The 20,996-nt window shown below is 36.7% G+C and overlaps 1 protein-coding gene across 5 annotated transcripts in view; it reads right to left on the minus strand.

The window, feature by feature from the left end:
- The window catches only part of smad2 (SMAD family member 2), a 72,609-nt gene that overhangs the window by 12,976 nt on the left and 38,637 nt on the right, over window positions 1-20,996 (minus strand). For all 5 annotated transcript variants that reach the window (XM_065290214.1, XM_065290217.1, XM_065290213.1 and 2 more), the window contains one exon: window positions 15,902-16,326. In XM_065290214.1, coding sequence (XP_065146286.1) covers window positions 15,902-16,140 — 239 coding nt within the window. In that variant the 5' untranslated portion in view covers window positions 16,141-16,326. The remainder of the gene's footprint in view (window positions 1-15,901; window positions 16,327-20,996) is intronic.

A 20,996-nucleotide genomic window follows, 5' to 3' on the forward strand; every position in this document is an offset into this window, starting at 1 on the left:
GAAAAGGGCTTTAAAAATACTTGGAATCTGATGTAATGGGTTGCTTTGCGTTTTGCCCTTTAGCCATGACTTCTACAATACAGCACAACCTTACACTACAAAAAGTTCCAAGTATTATGAAATTGTTATTATTATTATTGAAAATTTGTATTTTACATTATTCAATAGACAGAAACTGACAGATCAGGGACTTAAAAGTGTTTAAGATAGACTAAATCACATTTACTTAAAAGGTGTGAGGATATGTTCTGTTTACACAAAAATTTTACAGTCACAGCTCTAATACAGTATGTATGAATATGAACAAGCAACTGTCAAACTGGTATACTTGTATAACCATAGTGACAGATGTAAATTAAAATACTGCACCTTTACCTATATTGTGAAAATAGTACTTGTTGGTAGTGTTGTACTTAAAACCAAACGCAACATTTAGATGCATATGTTAAACTAGAAATGTGGCGTTGCATGATGGCATCTATGAACACCTGTATGAAGAATATCACATTATACTGTAGCACAGCTATTGTGATGGGAGATCGGCTATGAAAAGCATTACGTAGCAGTTTGTCTTTATGCCCATTAACTCTACATTAACAGTTACAGGGAGTGACAGGAGACATTACAGACAAACTAAAGTTGTCCTGTTTGGTTCAGTTATCTCCCCAAACTGTGTGTTAATGCTACCTAGAGCATTACTTACCCATCATTCCTTTCAATGCAAACAAATCAGTGCGCCTTTACTTGTTGCTTAGTGACAGTTGTGTAGACATAAGCCAGAAATGCGCAGATGAAGCACAATTTGACTATATCCAGGGCTTTAGACTGTACCCAACTGTACAGCTTGGTGGCACTAATGCCACCCCTCTCAAATTTTAATCTAGAGCAATGATACAAGTTGAGTGTGTGCACTCAGGGTGTACTACGCCTGTGCAATTACTTCGTTTTTCAATTTCTGCAAATTTTGGTATTTTAAGCATACCCGGGAACGCATGGATTAAAGTGAAAAAAATTCTTCTGACTGAAATTTTTTTCATGCCAAGTCATATTTCTTTAACTAAAACTTTATGTAGGCGAGAACAATAGCATTTTAAGGGGAGATTTTTTTGCCATTAATTCCATATTAAAGTCTCATGTGGCATTTATAGGTAGCTGTAGTTTGCATGGCATTTAAGATTAAGGCGAAACAGCTAAATATCTCGCTATATAAAAAGCAGTATCACCACCTTTAATGAATCTTTTATTAATTATTTATTAATTGTAAATGTATTTATTTTAGCATTTATTAATTTTGTTTCAATCAAGGTTGAAACTGTTAACATTAGTGAATGCACCATGAACTACCATCAATTACTTTAATGACATAAACAAGAATTAATTAATGCTTATATACTCTATATTTTTCATTGTTTGTTTATGTTATATAATGCATTTACTAATGTGAGCAAATAAATTTTTTTCATGTCATATTATTCAGTACACATAAACGAATAATCCAGGGTCTGTTTTGTTCACACAACAGCTTACAGCCACAGCTCTAATACAGTAACATTATGTATGAATATAAACCTTGAATGAGTAACTCGAGTCAAACTCGTGTAAAATTCGCACAGGATGTCTGTAACCATAGTGACAGTTGTTAATTGAATGACTGTACCTTTATCAACAAATTATTATGTTACAATAGAGGCAGCGCTGATGTGCTATTTTATGCTCAATGTTTCTGCTGTTTACTTTCTCCTAAGACCTAAATGGTCATGTTTATATGAGGATATTTGCAAAGACGGGATTTTTGACGCATATTTGTATTTAAGGCCAATAAAGTGGCAAAAATACTCACAAGCTCAATGAGAAGCGAATGCGCGGCTTACGTGTTCAGCTCTGACAAAAAATTTCTGCATTATAAGTTTGTCCATGCTAGCTAAAATAAAGTTTTACCTCAGCTTAACGTGATACAGCCAGAAAACCCGGAGTGGATCCGGTGCGTAGTGATTACAGAACACTTACAGTGGAGAGAGGAACGTGATTTGGCTCCACTCCAGGCTTTGATCACATCCAACTTAAAAAAGGTGAATACACGTCGTCTTTATGAAAAGTGAATTCAATAATTTTTCAATTGACGGAAATCCGTCTAGCGACGAAAAACTTAAATCCATGCGGGAACACTTGGCAGAGGTGGTCTTGGGCATGGTTGGCATTGATTTTTAGGAAGGGCACGCGCATTAGAATGCAAAATTTCAGCTGGCACTGTAAAACACTTAGAAATGCACAGCACAAATACAAAGTCGCATGTCACTGCATCCCAAACAACCACAGATAAAAAAGTGTGTTTGACATTATACGCCCTGCGTAGACAGACCGGTTTGTGGCATAAAATAACCACTAAGGGAGATTTCAAAGCATATATGGAGCCGTATGCTCACCGCTCGTGTTGCCTCCTGTTGCCTAAATGTTTCATTGCCAATCGATCTGCACAGTGCCCATGATTTCAAACACACCTAATAAGCCATAAACACGATGAACAACGATGAACTTAATCAGGCACATCTTCTAGTTTTCTTCAAAACAATAGCATCTTTTAATGACATAAGCCTACATGTGCACAGAAAATAAAGCGTCATGTGATGTAAGTGCAGACGAGCAGGGGAGTGGAACGGAGGACAATCTTACTCGTGTACGATTCGGTCCGGTTAAGTATAATGTGAGTGCAGGCTGCATAAACTTCAGTGGTAAATGTGACTACTATAAATTGTAGGGCTGAAACAATTTACTCAAATTCCTATGATGCGCACTATGTACACTATATTCGCACGGACCGTTGTTCAATGTTCCGAAAGTACACCATAGCGCTTGATACATTTTGAATTTAGTTGGCGCAAAGGTGGAGAGTAAAGATATACATAAACGGCAGAGAATGTCTAGAGTTTGGGATAATTACATTCTTAAAAAAAGAAGCAAACAAGGTGCAATGTGTCAACTGCAAAGTAGACCTGGTATTCCACAGCAGCACGACTTCAATGATGCAGCATCTGAACCGAAAGCATCCACTCCATGCTGTTTCACCAAGCGTCGCTAAAACAAGGTAATGTAGCCTAATACTACGTACACACCAAATGCGGGGCATCACGCTACTCGCTCTAGATTACTCGCGGGATTTAACTTTGTGTGTTAAAATTCACATGACATGCAGGCATGCACCAGAAATTGTATATTATTTGTTAAAGCCTAATGGTAAATGCTGCAGGTGTAGAAATCATAAAACATAAAACAGATATTTACTTTGATGTCAGGGCTAGATTACAGCATGAAACCTGTTATGCATATTAATAAATTAAATAGCTTTTCCTCTTTTACTCCCTCTTGGCACTTCACAGATGAGTATGAACAACTTTGTTCGCCCATCTCAGTGATGCACTGTTCAAAAGGCTGTGATTATTACAGAGAGCATTTTGAACATGCTTGTGACCGATACAAGACCACTGTCCATGGTGGAGGACAAGGGATTTAGAGACATGATCTCAACTAAAAGAACAATAAATAAATAACAATATTAATTATCTATATGGTATTTTGACCTAAAACTTTGCATGCACACTCTGGGGACACCAAAGTTTTGACATCTTAAAGTCTTGTGAAAAGTCCCCTTTAAGAGGCGGTATTATTATTCTGACATCACAAGGGGAAGCCAATTTCCAATAACCTATTTGTTCACATGCTTGCAAAGAATGGTTTACCAAAACTTAGTTACTGGGTTGTTCTTTTTTACATTTTCTAGGTTGATCAAAGCACTGGGGATCAGATTATAGCAGTTAAACATAGAAAATGTTTATATGATAAACATATTCATATGGACCACATGACGTCACTGTTATAATGCAGGATACCAAAAATTTGACATTTTGTTGATTTTGCGCTCTTCCACGACTGCGAACAACTGGATTGACTCACATGCAGCCGACATCTAACTCCACATTGTAAAATCAGTATTTCGTCTCTGGTAAGCCCTCAATTAAACTAATAAATGTGGCAATTTAGTGAATTAGATATGCTGTGTTCACTGCTAAGACGGACATAAATATGGCGACGGGCATGGGGGAAGTGACGTTTTTGGTACCCATGAAGTTAAACTCAACAAGTAAAAGAAAAAAGTTTTGAGTAGACTATATAAAAAAGTTGCACTCCAGATTGTTTTATCCATTGTGGTAGCCCTTGCTCACAAAACAGGTTTGAGACCCCTGCTCTAACAGAAGCTAAAGGTAAAACTGTGCGGATATATAAACGGTTATCAAAATGCTAAGAAAATTTGCATTCAGAAGATAAGCATTTAAAATTACAATTTGACACGTGCAGGAAAAAGTCTAGAATGTTTATGATATCATCCTGCACTTAAGCTTCATTAAATGTCCAGTCCAATCAAATGCTCTATAGACTGCTTCAGGAGTAACAACATAAACAAGCGGCTTTTGTGGAAAAAACAAAAAACTACTCTATTTCTACGAGGTATTTGTTCAAGAGTTAAGTTTAGCAACTAGTTAGACCATTAAACAAACTGAAACTGGAAGTCCAGCTGTATAGCACAGAGCAGATCTATTATATACGTGTGAATCTTATGCCTGGCTCACACTACAAGATTTTTAAAATCCTGGCAGATTATGAAATCTGGTTGCAGCACACACATAAAGAGAATCTTGTCAGATATTCTTCTCTCAAATCCTAAACATGCTCACACTACAGGATTTAAAAATCCTAGTGCATCACACACTACAGGATATTATTAAGATTATCTTGCCAGAGCAGGCACTTCACGTCACCTCAGGAGAAAAGGTTATAAAGGAATGTAGATTATGACACATTTATTATGATTTCTTTTTAAATATTTACATTTGCTAGCAGCTTTCTATTTGAAACCTAGGCGATTTCTCCTCGTCAGCTCTTGTTTATGAGGCAACGATCATGATACGTTTTAAGGATGTGTTATGCAGGCAGTGTTTGAATGCATACTGTAGATGTGTGCACATTCTAGTACCAACTCAAAAGTCTAATCCTCATGCAAGATTTATTTGAATTTAAATACATTTATTTAAAAACATATTTTAAATATATCATACATTTTTGTACATTTAAGAGTTATTACAAGTGATCTAGGCTATTTCTATTAATGCTCAGTTTTCCTGTTCCTTCCTAACAGGAATATTATTGTAGGCCAAGCGTTAAATGACTGATACTTGGTGAAACTTGTTTTTGCACTGTTGTTAGCATTATTTAATTCCACTGTATATATACTACTCTGCAGTGATATTATTTTGTAGCTATATACTATGTGGTCTATTTTTGTTGTTTATTCTTCTGAGGCTGCTGGTCTTTGAGAGCTTCTAAACAAATTTCATTAAATTTTTATAATGACAGTAAAGTTTCTATTCTATTCTATTCTATTTTATTTTATCTTGCCGTGTAGTGTCTAGTGTTTAATTCAGTATTTACATTACCAATGGTTTTGACAAATATGTCATTTAATGTGAAATGTTGTAAGTGTCGATATGAGGCGCATCAGATTCTCCAGTATGCGGTGTTTCAGCAATCAGCGCTGCACTTGGGTGAGGTTCAAGCGGATCATTTATATTTCGAACAATAATGGTGTGATAACGTAATGTTTGTAAGTACATATCCTACATGCCGGTGAACACTGAACAGCAATGCATGCATGATGCCCTTAAATTACTTTTATGGTTATATTGTCATACAGATAAAAACTTTGTGCTTCAGTAAGGTAATATTTAAAACATACTGGATTCTGCCGGTTGCCCCATCGGTTTCTGTGCGTTTGTGGAGCGCGTCACAAATAAAGAACTGAAAATCGTCATATCGTTTTAAATTCGTTTTGTTACTTATTTCGTGTATGTATGCCTATTTGTTTTATTAAATTTCCTCTATACACATAATAGCTGCACACTCTAAAAAAACAAACGGTGCTATATAGCACCAAAACTGTTGCTTTGGATCGTAATCATAGAACAACCGTTTTTAGTGCCATATAGCACCGGTGAAGCACCAGTGAAGCACCTGTGAGTGTGATTATCGTGCAATAGATACGCCAAATTCCGATTTTGCGTGCATATGATACGCCAGTCCTTCCCATTCACTTATATGGCGAATCGTTTCGTGACGTTTTATTTATTGTTTTCTCATTTGTTTTCTGCTTTTTTTTACCATTTTCGCTTGGGTTTAGGGTTAGAACAACTTTTTGTTATATAAAAATGACATCCTAACCCAAACCCCAACTCTAACCCCAACTCCAAGCGACCATGGCTTAAATATAGATAAAAACTTAGAGAAACCTGTATATTAAATAACCTGCTTAAACAAATGTGAAATTTAACCCTAAACCCAAGCGAAAATGGTTTAAAAACAGAAAACAAATGAGAAAACAATAAATAAAACGTCACGAAACGATTCGCCATATAAGTGAATGGGAAGGACTGGCGTATCATATGCACGCAAAATCGGAATTTGGCGTATCTATTGTAACACTGCGTGTCATTTGTACGCATCTTGGTGAGAATGGGTAGGTAGAACCATATAGGGGCCACATAGCACCACAATAGCACCACATATGGTTCTACAAAGCACTTTTATGGTTCTACACAGGTGCTTCACTGGTGCTTCACCGGTGCTATATGGCACTAAAAACGGTTCTTCTATGATTACGATCCAAAGCAACAGTTTTGGTGCTATATAGCACCGTTGTTTTTTTAGAGTGCATGTGCGTGATGTGACTGACCATCATCATGTTCTGTTGTTTTTAAGATATTTTAGATAATGTTTATAAAAGAGTGACAATGTGAATCAAGCAAGGAATTAATTTCTATATTTTAAATAGTCTGTCTGCCCCAACGAGCTGTAGTTGTGGCGGAATGAAAGTAGAATGAAACATTAACTTCCACAAACTGTTTCTCCGGTTGCGCTGTCTACCCGTACATCAGCTTGATTCGCGGTCCCGAAAGCTGTCCATCATCTCCGTCTCTCAATGATTATTGTGAAAGTACTGACGTAATTATGCGGATTTAAAATCCTAAATATCAAACATGTTTGATAAGATCGGGGCGGCCCCGATTTGCTTGAGAGCATATCGGAAGGTGTAAATTTAGATTTTTAAACCTCTCACATTACAGGATAATCTGGGCCAAACTTCGGAGCCGATCAAGGTCCATTGCTCGATTTTCCCTCGGATTCTCGGGAGGGGAAAATCGGGGTAAATTCGGCCCGATTATCCTGTGGTTTGAGCCAGGGATTAGCCGAAAACACTAATGCAGGGGTGCCCAACCCTGTTCCTGGAGGGCTACCGTGCTGCATATTTTAGCTCCAACCTCAATCGAACACAGCTGAAGCAGCTAATCAAGGTGTTCAGGGTTGCTTGAACTGGAACTGTTGGAACCGAAGTCTGCAGGACAGTAGCCCTCCAGGAGCAGGGTTGGGCACCCCTGCACTAATGTGTCAGGGCAGTTTAGATTCTACACAAAATGACGAATTATAAAGCACTGTGCGCTCCAAGTTACCTCAGTGGTTTAATATTTAAGATAGGGATGCACCGACCCGATATCTGGATCGGGTATCGGGGCAATCAGAGCCCTTTTTGCTGGATCGGATATCGGACTAACGGGACCGATCCAATTTCCGATACTATGCGTTACCCGTAGTTGTTACTAACAAGCGATTAGTTTTTATGCAATATATTTAAAGTCTTCTTAATACACTCTATAACTTCATGTGAAGGAACAAATGCACATTTAAAGATATTTAAGTTCACAGAAACTCTAACTTACTCACACTGGTAAAGCGGATGGATGAAACGCGTCATTCATAAAGGCACACACATGATAACTGCAAAAAGGCTATTTTAAAGATCTGATTTTAAAAAGTCTCAGTAAGCCTTTGGACGGATGCAATTCACTATGTGCTGAACACAGGGCGAATCTATTTTCTTTGTTATGAACTATCCATTGCGATCGAGTGCAGATTCCCATGGAGTATGCTTCAAGAGCATCAATTCTGCGCCCAGGAAGGCATAATCCAGGGCTCGAAATGTATTCTGTGCGACCTTAAAATATATTTGGGAGCATTTTTGCGACTTTCTATTTTGTTGTGGTGTGACTTGATTTAGAATGTGTATGCTGTGTGCTGTTCCAGGTTCAGTGTTCTCTCCAACATTACATAACCAATCAAATTTCACCATTAAGTTCTTGTGTTTCATGAGGGGCGCAGATTGGCTAATATGAATGTCAGTCATTCCTTGTTGCAGTGCTATGTTGGAACGTAAAGCGCGAAAAAGTGAAAAGACGAACCGCCAGCATCAAGAGAATGATGGTATGTTTTTAAAAACATTGCCTATTTAGTAGTAATAGCATCCTGGTAATGCAGTTGTCAATAACAATATATATTAGCCTTCTATATTAGCAGGGTTTCCCGCAGCACTTTTCAGTTCGGGCGGCCCACCTACGCTGGGAATTCAACCAAACGCCACATGGCTGAAATGAGAGAAAGACATAGTCCGTCAGTGTCTGAAGGATAACTAGCCTGTTGATAAAACATTTCATTCATTAATAATCTAGTATGTGTTCATTTTCTGTCATAGTTTCTTCAAAATTGAGTTTTATTTGAGTGTTTTAAATAAAATATTTGTATCATGACGCATACGCCCCGCCCCTTTGATTGCCACGCCCCTGGCCCGCCCACCTGCACAACCCTACCACCTTAACTAACAAATTTTCTGCGGGAAACCCTGATTAGGGTCACTTTTGTAATGTCACAATTAATCAGTGTTTACGTGTTTGCTAGATTTTCTATTGTAATCATAATTATGTTACCTGTAATTGTTAAATTATAAAAAAATAACCATCTGCACAATAAAGCTTTTTTTACTGTGACAGTTTTGCGCAATTAAGGAAAATATATTTAGCATATTTATTTGATCAAACGTACCTATTATATGTTCTACTAAACACTGCCATTTGATTAATAATTCATGTTCTTGTAGCTTGTAAATCATTCTATATTATTGGGTTTTAAATGTAAAATTAAACTAGATGTAGCAGAAAGCACTCTACACATTAACTAATGTATTATTAATTCAACAATGTTATCAGATCGGGTATCGACAGATATACAAAGCCCAGGCTTCGGGATCGGGACTGAAAAGGTCGGACTAGTGCATCCCTATTTTAAGACAGCAGACTAGTTTAAATACTTAAGTATAAGCAATTGTAATATTGTTTTTTACAGCCTTTGGAGATTTTAAGCTTTCATACATCAATTTTTTAAGGTTACTAAAAATGCCCCTTCTCATATGCACTGAGTGCACGGAAAAAGGCCTGAAATTTTAATGCATGGTAAAAATGGTTAGGTTTCTCATATAATTCCTAGATAAACCCTTTCATTTAAATGGCTAATCTATTTGTTTTTCATTGATCAATACTATAGAGTATCTAAGAGCACGTGTTTTTGTAACATTTAATGCAGAGGCTATATTTCACATGCCAGCTTAGTGCTTTAATGCAGGAATTGTGACAATGCCATCATGCTGCAATTGGAGGCATGTGCAAATCTTTTGCTTCCATTCTAAAACCATTTAGAAGCCAAATGAAAGCTGGGCCTTAATTATAGCATGAAAGTCCAGACAGACAATGGAGTCTTCAGGTTACAAATCAATAAACCAAAAATAAATAAAAGTGCAGCCGTCTGCTCTGTGTCCTATTGGAGGAGAAAGCCTCCTTACATTCTTTCACTTACTGACGCCGTCTTACAGATACATTATCAGCACTTCTACACAAAAGACCTGCTCTGATAACCTGAACTGCAGAGAACAGGAAGTTAGGCAGATATAGGAATGTTTTTTCTTTAAAAAGACAAACGAAACCAGTAAAGAATCTCGACGAAGTTAATGCTAATTGAAATTGCATAGTTCCTGATGCACATGCAAGGAATGTCGTGAAATTGTAACTAATAAAACATGCTTTGGAGCCAGGTTTGTAGCAGACATTTTTAATTTTACCCTCAAAGGCAAATTACAGTGTGTGTGTGTGTGCTTGCAAATATATAAATGTGAATCCTGAGTATAATTCAAATGTTTAAATTTAATAAACATGCAGTGTGAAACCGGCGTTAGACTTAAAGGCTGTTTCTTAAAAGTATCGTACTGAAGTAGCACTTAAAAATCATCGTAGATCTACGAGTGCTTTGGAGTAATCGAAAATCCCTAAGTGCATCAATACGTGACAGAGTTACAAGGTCAACTGCAGGACAATCGCCAAATTGCACCTAAACTTTATCCCTGTGCAATGTGGATAATGTCATTTTTAAATGTAAATGTATTTATTGGGTTCTTCTTTGTTTATTGGATTAATATAAAATTTTTAAGCAATACTTAGAAACTAAAGATTTGCGGAGACATTGTATTAAGATCTTACCTTAATTCATTCTCTGATGGTGAGGTTAATAATTGACCAAAGGTTGTGCTTAATATAAATGTGTACAGTATACTTCAAAAACTGTATAAATCAGTGCTGGTAAAGTAAGTGTATAATAAAAATTGTGTACATAGACTGTACAGTGTGTAGACCATACACAACTGCTATAGAATTTTAAAAGATTGATGTCAACCAATATTAAAAAAAGCAATGTAGCCAATATAACAAATGTAATCACAGTAAGTGAGCGACAAATAAGAGAAAACATATAATAATTACAGCCAATGTTCATTTAGTTTCATAAGTCATCCAATGCATTAGGTATTTTTGTTTATTTCACCTCTAAAAAACAAATGATGATTGGTCATTTCACTAAGCGTCAAACAGCAGCTTTATATTGGAGTTGCTCTTCCTTCAAGAGTGTTATATAGCAGCGAAAACCAAGTATTTATGGGCCAAGATCTAAAAATCTTAAAATTTACTTGCACCCAAAATCCAAAAAAGTATTTTTCATGATAATGTGCATCCATGGCAAAGGTGGTGCTTTAAAATCCTACAAAACGTTTGGAATAAATGTCATTTTGGTCCGGGCCTATTGGGAAATTTCTTATTTTTGTTTTCACTCTTTAATAGCCTTCTAAAAAAAAAGGCCTTCTGCCACAATTCTTGAGTTGGTGAAAAAGAATGACCAGTAATTACAACATTGTGTTGGTGTTCGTGTGTGCTTATCTCATAAATACTGATACAACTTAAAGGCAGAACATTTTCTAAAGAGAAGCTAAAGTTGCTTTACAGCATACACAGCTTGTAAATAAAACAAGGATTTAATATAACTTTTATTTGAATGCCAATAAAATAAATTTACTAAAAACTGTCTGTGTGTGCAATTTTTTTTCACAGATAGGTTGCAAGTTACAAAATGCATGTTGGAGAGGACAATCTGTGTCAGGAAGGCTTCTAACATAGCCATCACCCAAACTGAAAATCCGTCGTTCCCACAATTTGCCAAGGTTAGAGAGGAGATTAGCAACAGAAAACAGTTTCCCACCCTTTGAATCAAGAGAAGACAAAGCACTCTGAATGACGTTGGTGCAGAGCCTAGGTCAGACCTTTACAAATGTTTTAAGTCTTGTTTGGACATTATAAGGTAATTATTTAAATGGTGTATGGTAGGGCTGCACGATATATCGAAAATTTATCGTCACAGCGATGGGCGTGTATGCGATATACATAACGCAGGGAGCTGCGATAACTTACATTTATTTTACTTGTCTATCGTTTGTGTGTTGCACGCTTTGATTGTCCAAATTACACCAATCAAAAATTGTTTCCCACAAATTTACTTTACTTGGGCGGCTCTTCCAGGTATATTAACAAACCGCCCACGTATATTTGGCATTAAATTTTGTCTTTTTTTGTCTGTGAGAATGACATTATGTGTGCGAGCAGATTGTGTCTTTTACGATAAGTTCACTGTGCGTTTGCGTGCTCTCTGTTTCTCGATGAATTAGGTGCGACTCAAAGCAAGCTCAGTGTTACATTGTATCCTTCCATGTTCCTAAATTTAATCATAGTTGTATCCATTAAAGGTCTTCGCGGAGGACACGGGTCTATATTTTGAAAGGTCAGTCGGGTCAGAATCTGTCCAATTTTTATTACTTCAGGTAAGGGTGTGACGGTGATGGTGTTGCACGGTTCACTGATACTTCAAAAGCATCGCAATTCTCGTAAATTAGAAACATTATGGTTCCTAGATTTATTAGTATTGATACTTCTAAGAATGAATGCGTTCCAGATTTGTAAGAGGTGCACTTCAAGTTGGTATGCAACGCACGCTTCCAGTGCCTCCCATAGACGTCTGTGTTTTCTCTCCTCACGCAAGTGATACTGTGGCCGCCGTAGGGCTTTGACAGTTGCAAATGTAACTCAGTTAACTGAAATAAACTAGGCTTGATGACATTTGCGACCTCCGGAGGCTGCAGCCTTCGGATTGAGAAACGATCGTTCTCTCTTGGTCACTCAGAGTTGCGAAAAAGTAACAATCTGCGCTACAAGTAAACCATCAGAACACGTTTTCGCGTGGCTGGAAACATTATAACCCCAGAAAGGTTTCTCACTTGTCGTTTCATGGATGGAAGCGCTACAATAAAACGCAAATAGGTGCCGACGCCACGTGTTCTCGAGCCGAGCCCCTGTGGCCAAGCACATATGCAGTTGCTTCACATTTACTTCATGTGTCGTGTCTAAAATCAAACAGAAAATGTTACCACGCAGCTTTCCTCATCTTCAAAGCACGTGGGCGCTGTCCAGAGCGTCTTCTGTTGCTAAGTATGCACGCAGCCCCGCATAAATAACTTTCAAAGATAACATTAAGAATTTGCAAGCTGCTAAAAAAGCATACAAAATATCAGCTAAAATGATCTATAGGTTATATGATTATAATCAGAGCATGTGCATGTTTGTCAGTGATTTATTTATATTAGGTTATTACATTACAGCATTTAAAGAGCACAGATCTACGCAAAGGAGGTGTATTACATGTGTGAAACGCCTTGTAAGAAATTATGGACTCAAATATAAAGTTAACCACAGATAAATCAGACATTGAAGGAAACATTAGCCTATATTAATCTATAGCACAGCTTAAATAACATTAGTTTATTATTTATGCTCATTATTTCCTATTAATTATGGTAATGTTATGGTTAAGTGAATGTTAGCAGTAGTGATGCACCGATGTATCAACCGCCGATATTTATCGGCCGATTTTTTATGAATTTGAAACCATTGGCATATCGGCAATAGCACGAGAAAGGCCGATACCGATTGTTTATTAATTAACTGCATAAAGAAATCCATTATGTGTAAAAAATGAGTTAATGTTGTTAATAAAATAAATGCTACCTTTGAAGGTTGTCATGCTGTCTTATTATATTTGTTTTAGCTTAATTTGTGCCTCTCTTATTATGTTGGTCAGTTGAATGTTAATTAGATCCAATCCATGTTCAGTTAAAGATAATTTGATGCAGAAATAAACTAGCTAATAGACCAACTGTATAGTATTGTATAAAAGTGTTTAATATCGGTATCGGCATTGGTATCGGCCAGAAGTTGTCGGTTTAAATCGGTATCGGCCCCAAAAAAATCCTAGCGGTGCATCCCTAGTTAGCAGTTATCACTATAACCACTGCATATAGAGATGTTTTTCATATTTTGTTCAAATGTTTAATATTTCTGCTGTTCATGTATTCATTTATTAGTGTGTTATATGATAAGAATGAATGTTGTTCCGGTTTTAAAATAAAGGACTGGAATGAGATTTAAAAGTGTTTCTCCCTTTTCAGATAAAGTACAGAGAAAAAAAATCGGTAATGAAAGAAAAATTTTTTTGGTATCGTGACAACACTAGACGGTGATTATATAAGCGTGAGACCGACGGTTATAGTTGAACACCATCATTAGAACTCTATAACCGCTAAAACAGTGTTATTAAAAAAAAAATTATTATAGATAATGTTTAAATACAGATTAAAAACAATTGATAACTGATCTGTGTTATTAATGGTCTACATCGTTTCCCACTGTATTTGATTCTTTGGAAAACGGCGTGAGATGTGCAGATGACTCATGAACATGGAGAATGTATCAGGTCAACTGACCATTCGCAAAGACCCGACCCTCCCTTAGTTACTGTCGCTATGTCCGACAAGATACGCCACTCTCACGCCCCATCATTTCTCACGCAGAAGGGTGGGGGTCGTTCGATGATAGCGGTGAAAGCACTGCTAGTTGCCTTTGCTGTTAGTTTTAAATAAATGTAGAGCAAGTAGCTAATCAGTGTCTGCTGGTTTATTCAAACTAAGTTGTCATATAACAGGCAAACATTCCAACGCGCAAAACGGGGACCATCGATGCTCACTGGCTTTTGTATTTCATTTTTTGTGTGAATTTTATTTGTTTTTTTCTCTAAAGTACTTTGGCCCACTTGGTTGCAAAGGTGGTTGCACAGGGCTTTATAAATAAAGTTTGCTTGATTGCCTTGATGGCTCCGGCACCTATTCAATCTTGCCCTGCTCTTAATTTCCATAACATAGCAGCACTGAATCTGATAATTCACCGTTTGCCACTACACATGAATAAAAAAACAGCTTGATGGTTGACACTGCAGACATTTGAAGGACATGAACTCTATGAACGCTGATGTGAAAGGGTGAAGCTGCGCAGAATGACCTTAACCTAAGTCGAGACTGATGCTGGAGAAATCATTTAAAGAAACAATAAGGACTAAAGCTGATATTTTACAACTGTAGACGCAACTCAACGTCATGCCTTCACCTTCACTGATGGAGTGGCACATGAAATGATACGGATAAGGTTACTTTAAAAATATATATTTAAAAGAAACCTTTCTGGGTTTTTACCATTATCCATTTCAGAGGCAATAGGACTCAACTGCAATAAACAACACTGGCAAATGTATCTGGGGTACATAAAACAAGATTTCTTAAGAAAAGCTAGTTCACAAGCAACTGAAAATTTCAGCAACTAGCCAATACAACAACAGTCCATTGTAGATTTTGCGATTAATCGTGTTTTTTACGTGGTCGATTCAGAATCGATTCTCAAAGAGCAGAATCGATTTTTTTCCCTGCAAAAAATGAACGTAAGATTAACGTTAATCAAATTACTAGTCTTCTTCACTAGATGTCACCCTCTTTTTTGCCTTGCACGATGTTACCAAGGAGCCTCTCATTCTTTCATTCAGAGCTTAAAATGGCGGTTTTAGGTGCTTCATCGACGTTGATGCCACCTAAACATAAAAAGTAAGAGGTATGGAAGCATCCCGAGAACCGGAATCGAGAATCGAATCGATTTGATAGCTTGTGAATCGAAATTGAATTGATCTGGAACATCTGAATCGATACCCAGCCCTAGTCCATGGTGAGAATCATGTCAAAAGTCTAAAATAGATGCAGTTGTTAACGGATTCATTAGCTACAAGTTGGACTGAGATAAAAGGTTTGTCATTGATGTATGGGCAAGTTTTGAAAAAGTTGTGAAGTTATTATTAAGTTAAGCCTTACAGTGAATAAAAAAATTAGCCTGCCACTTACACAAGCAATAGTATGGCTTCAAAAGACCTGGAATATAGCATACGTGATGGGCAGACTACTTTTACAAAACATAAATTCCAAGTGCCATGTTTTTTTAAACTTCAAAAAATTATCACAATGAACTGTCATTGTATAAAAGCAACTTTTAAAAAAAAAGACTCTTTGACTCACCATAAGGGTTTTGAAATACATAATAACTAAAAAAGGATATTATATTATATTCTGCTAAATTAGACCTTAGTGTTAAAATACATACATTTACACTTTTGATATGCAAGTTTAAAGCAACACTGATCAGAAAAACCAAAAAAGGTGAACCTGGCATACCTGGGGATAGTGACACACTTGGTGTTGCAGTTTTGTGTTGTGATGGCTTTCTCCAACTCATCCAGCTGGCCGGTCTTCTTCAGCTTCTTCACCAGACTTTTGACAGCCTTCTCGCACCATTTCTCCTCCTGGCCATTCTGTTCTCCTCCCCCTCCCGCTCCGCTCGAACCGCTGGCTGACTTCTTCCAGCCCAGGAGACGCTTCACCACGGGTGGGGTAAAAGGCAAGATGGAGGACATGTTTTGGGGTGTCCAGTGAGTGGTCAGCCCCCTACTGGGCAGGTGAAGTTAGAAACGGAAGTTTGAAGAATGGGGCGGAACAGACACGTGTTCCAAAAAGGCCTTTGAGAAGAGGGTTTTGTGCGGAGGGGGGAGGGGTCAGAGATGCTTGGGAAACAGAAGAGGAATGGGGGAGCAGGGGGTTACCTGACCAGAAAAAAAAAAATTTTTTTTTACAAATTTAATATATATATATTATTGAAAATTCACAAATTGTTTATTTGTATTTATTTTAAATGTAACATTTATTGTTAATATTGGGCTAGCGGATCATGTGGTTACTATGGTGTTATGCTGTTACTATGCTGTGTGTGGATGACACAATTTTTTGGAGGTAAATTATTTTGTGGAGTTCAGTGATCCCGCATTAGTGCTTGTCGCATTGCGTTTATGAAAAGTTTCCGGTGGAACCTGTCAAACAGCCCATCTGTTCTGTGGTGGTTCTGTTATTAAAAAAAACCTGGTACAGATTACTTTATTTTTTAGACCTCCGTTTTTAAAATCATGGTGATATGTAATAATTATCTACCAATCCACATGATCTCACTCCAGTTAACCCGCTTAATCTCCTTATCCGTTTCAATGTGTATATATATATATATATATATATATATATATATATATATATATATATATATATATATATATATATATATATATATATATATATATATATATATATATATATATATATATATATATATATATATATATATATATATATATATATATATATATATATACACATATATGTGTATATATATATATATATATATATATATATATATATATATATATATATATATATATATATATATATATATATATATATATATATATATATGTGTGTGTGTATATATATATATATATATATATATATATATATATGTGTGTGTATATATATATATATATATATATGTGTGTGTGTGTGTGTGTGTGTGTGTGTGTGTGTGTGTGTGTGTACCTGGTAATTATCACGTTGTGGGGACCAATTGTCCCCACAAAGATAGGAATACCAGTGTTTTTGTGACCTTGTGGGGACATTTTGATATCCCCATGAGGAAACAAGCTTATAAATCAAACAAGATGATGTTTCTTGAAAATCTAAGGTACAAGAAAGGTTTTTGTGATGGTTGGGGTTAGGGAATGGGGCAGGTAAGGGGAATAGAATATACAGTTTGTATGGTATAAAATGCATTACGTCTATGGAATGTCCCCACAAACCATGAAAACCAGAATGTGTGTGTGTGTGTGTGTGTATATAAATAAATATAAATATATAAATATATAAATATATATATATATACACACACACACACACACAAATATATATCTCCCTAGGGTTTTTCCCTCCTAGGACTTTTTTTACTTCCCCGGCTAAAAAGTCTGGGGGGGTTCTCCTAGGGGGTTTTTCAACCCGGGGACGCAGCCTTCTTGGGCTTAATGGTGCGTTCCAGGCAGGTTTTTAAACCCGTGAGTTACGACTTCAAAACCACGACTCACGACCCTATGCGTTCCAGGCAGCCTGTAACTCGTGTTTTTACAACGTGTTTTTGAAAGTGCTCTGGAACGGCAGTCAAACCCGTGACTTCCCACCCGTGAACTCGTACTAGATCGATGTACTCCCAGTTCAAAGTCGTGAATCGTGGTTTTGAAGTCGTGAGTTACGGGTTACAGGTTGCCTGGAACGCAGCATAACTTAGCCCTTCTTTACGTTACATTAGTAATACGCACGCTTATAATGTTGATTCATAGACGCAGGAAATTTAGCTGCTTGTGCTATCGTGTATTATGTTGTGCTATCTGTCGATTTTCTGTGCTTTCCACTGCTTATATTTATGTAAAGCTGCTTTGAAACAATCACCAATTGTGAAAAGCGCTATATAAATAAAATTTTATTGAATTTGCCCTTAAGAAAAGTAACTCTTTCCCCGCCATTGACGAGATATCTTGTCAATTAAGGGAAAACGCCCTCCGTCTTTCCGCAATACCGCTATTATCCACCAGGTGGCGCCCTTCCGCAACTTTTTAAAACCGGAAGTATTGCCCTATGGCAAGCTGCTGCATGTCCGTGTCTGTTTTAAAGATCGCTCTGAATGGGATCTCTATGAAAAGTCAGTCACAAAAATGGAATTATTTTTGCTTTTTGCTCAAAATATGGTGTTTTTGCAAAAACCTACCCATATTCAAAAGCTGATTGCAAAAGAACCACTAAAGGTAGGATGAAACGGTTTTTTTGTTTGAAAGCAGAGGGTCTGTTCTTTCATTTGGTATATTGTATGTTTATTTATTTAAAGAAGAACATTTTCTGGAAGGCATTAAACTTTGGTGAAAATCATGAAAAACGCTGGCGCTGGCTGGCAACTTTTTTAAAAACGCTGGCGGTGAAAGAGTTAAGCATTTTTTTGTTGTAACCACAAATTTACTATGGTCTCACAACTTTATTTTAGTTGTAATAAAAGGTGGTAATACAAATGGTATTTGTATTGATAGAGAGGATAGTCCAAAATCTACTGGTTGACATATTTCTACAGGTTTATAATTTCTACCAGTTTATCGCCCATCCCTACTCTTTTCATTGTTTTTGAACAGAGTAGACATGCCGGCTCGTTTACGGTAATTTCCTCTATTTAACCCGTAGAAGCAGGTTAGCATTAAAACCAATTCCAGTCGAATTTATTCTTTCAAACTGTATGTATTCACCAGAAAAACTCGAAATTTCAGCTCGTGTAATGCTTTCTCTTCGCCTGTCACTGTCAGTTCTGCGCACCATGTGAACCATGAGCTGCACATGCCACTCTACCGAGACAGACAGTAGACAGAAATGACAGAGGCTATCACGATCGGCCAAAATGCTAATGACATTCATTTTTATGAAAACACACACACATATCTAAACATGGTAAATATGGTAATATAATATCTCCAAAAACTACAGAGGTCATGTTTAACTATTGTTCGATTAATTCAATAAAACTGATATTAATCTAACCTTTGATTCCCGTGGAAAATGCAAATACACTATTCTTTACTCTTCCTTATTTGTTGACTGTCAAATTGTTGAACTGACTTATTTATCTGTGTGTTAGTTGTGTGTTGTTTGTTGGCTGTATGGTTCAAGTTGGTGGAAAAACCAGTTTACCTTTCAGGATTAATAAAGTTCTCACTCACTCACCTCTAAGGGTGTCACGATTTCGATTTTAAATGAAAATCGATCAAAATTAAGTCACAACCTCGAACTTCAAATTAAAAAATGGGATCGTCGATGCTGCCATGCCCCCATGTCATGTCCGGTCGGCTTGTCAAGCGGGGGAAATTAAACCTCTCAGAGGTGCCTTTAAAAACATCGATCCAGCGGAATGCGATATATATTTTAACCCTCTGGGGTCTAAGGGGTTTTTAGGGCCCTGGAGAAGTTTTGACATGCACTGACATTTGTGCTTTTTTCAGTTGCTTAAAACATATTAATGGCAAAAGTCTCATAACACTGTGTTCATCACAAACTGGGCTACAATATCATATAATAAACATGTATGTACATGTTTGTATTTTTGAGAGAAAAATGTTTATGCGTGGTTTTGAAAAAGCAAAATTTTTAAGTCACTGATATAACTCCACAAAACTCATTCTAAACATGTTTCCCCAAGACTTTTCAAAACAGGATCTAGTAGTCTAGAGTTTTTTCTTTAAAATGATGTGAAAATCATATGGCCTACTCATTCACATAAAGCAAGATATTAATTTACAATTTCTAAGACACTTTTGCTTGGGAAAGGCTGTATGCGTGGAGGCGGGAAAGCTCCTGAATAATCAGTGATTGACAGCTGAGAGACAAAAGAGTTGAATAATGAGCCACATAATGAGCCTTGTGGGGATGTTCAACAGGAATGTAACTTTCTCTGTAGTAAAACCATGATAAGGTTTTCTTACTTTTCAATATAATGTTAATACACACACATTATATATATATATATATATAGAAATATTTTCTATTAATTTCACTTTTAAAAACCATAGTAGCCTAATCATGGTAAAGGTACTGTTTGGCCATCGTAAAGTGAACACAGGGTTTGTGTTTGGTTGGCCAGCGAGAGGTTTACTTTTGTGCAGTAAAAAGCTCAAAAGAACAACTGCCTATCGTTGTCTGGACTCTTATTTGTGTTTTTGTAATCATTATAGTAGACAGTGTTTCCTCTAGGATTTTTTCCAGCTGTGGCGGCAGGGGGCGCCCATGATGATTATAAATGTACATTATTTTTTTTTAATATAGAAAATAGGCTACAGTAAACTAACATGTATTTTTTATAATTTTCATGCTGTCATTTATGTTTCCTTATATTTATAGCATAATGCTTTTCTATGTTTGATCTAAACTGTATTTTCTTAAAAAATACGTAAGTTTTATAGCTTCATACGGATTTTTCATTGTAGTTTTAAGTTCGTGCTCGTGTTTAGCGTTTAACAGCTGTTGCAAAGTCACGCACAGTCCTGTTTGATAATCCGCACCGCTGTGATTGACAGAACACCCGACCAGTTATCCGACATCAGCAACAATTTATTCCACACCTGACCAGCTGAGTGGTCAGCAGTGCGCTGCGTTTATAGCCTATATTCTAAATAACTAATGGCCAGATAAGTTGATAATATGAGTACAGTGATTCAAAATGAATGTCCAAAAAACTCGTCATATGGTAAATTAAAAGTTTAATCATGTCATTTCTCGCAGCCCTGCGCTGCGTCCGTGTATATGCGCCTGTGAACAGCATACGAGTGATGACCTTGCAACTTAAATTACCCTTAATTTATTGCCATACAGA

This window comes from Paramisgurnus dabryanus, chromosome 10 (assembly GCF_030506205.2).
Source record: "Paramisgurnus dabryanus chromosome 10, PD_genome_1.1, whole genome shotgun sequence".
Taxonomy (NCBI): domain Eukaryota; kingdom Metazoa; phylum Chordata; class Actinopteri; order Cypriniformes; family Cobitidae; genus Paramisgurnus; species Paramisgurnus dabryanus.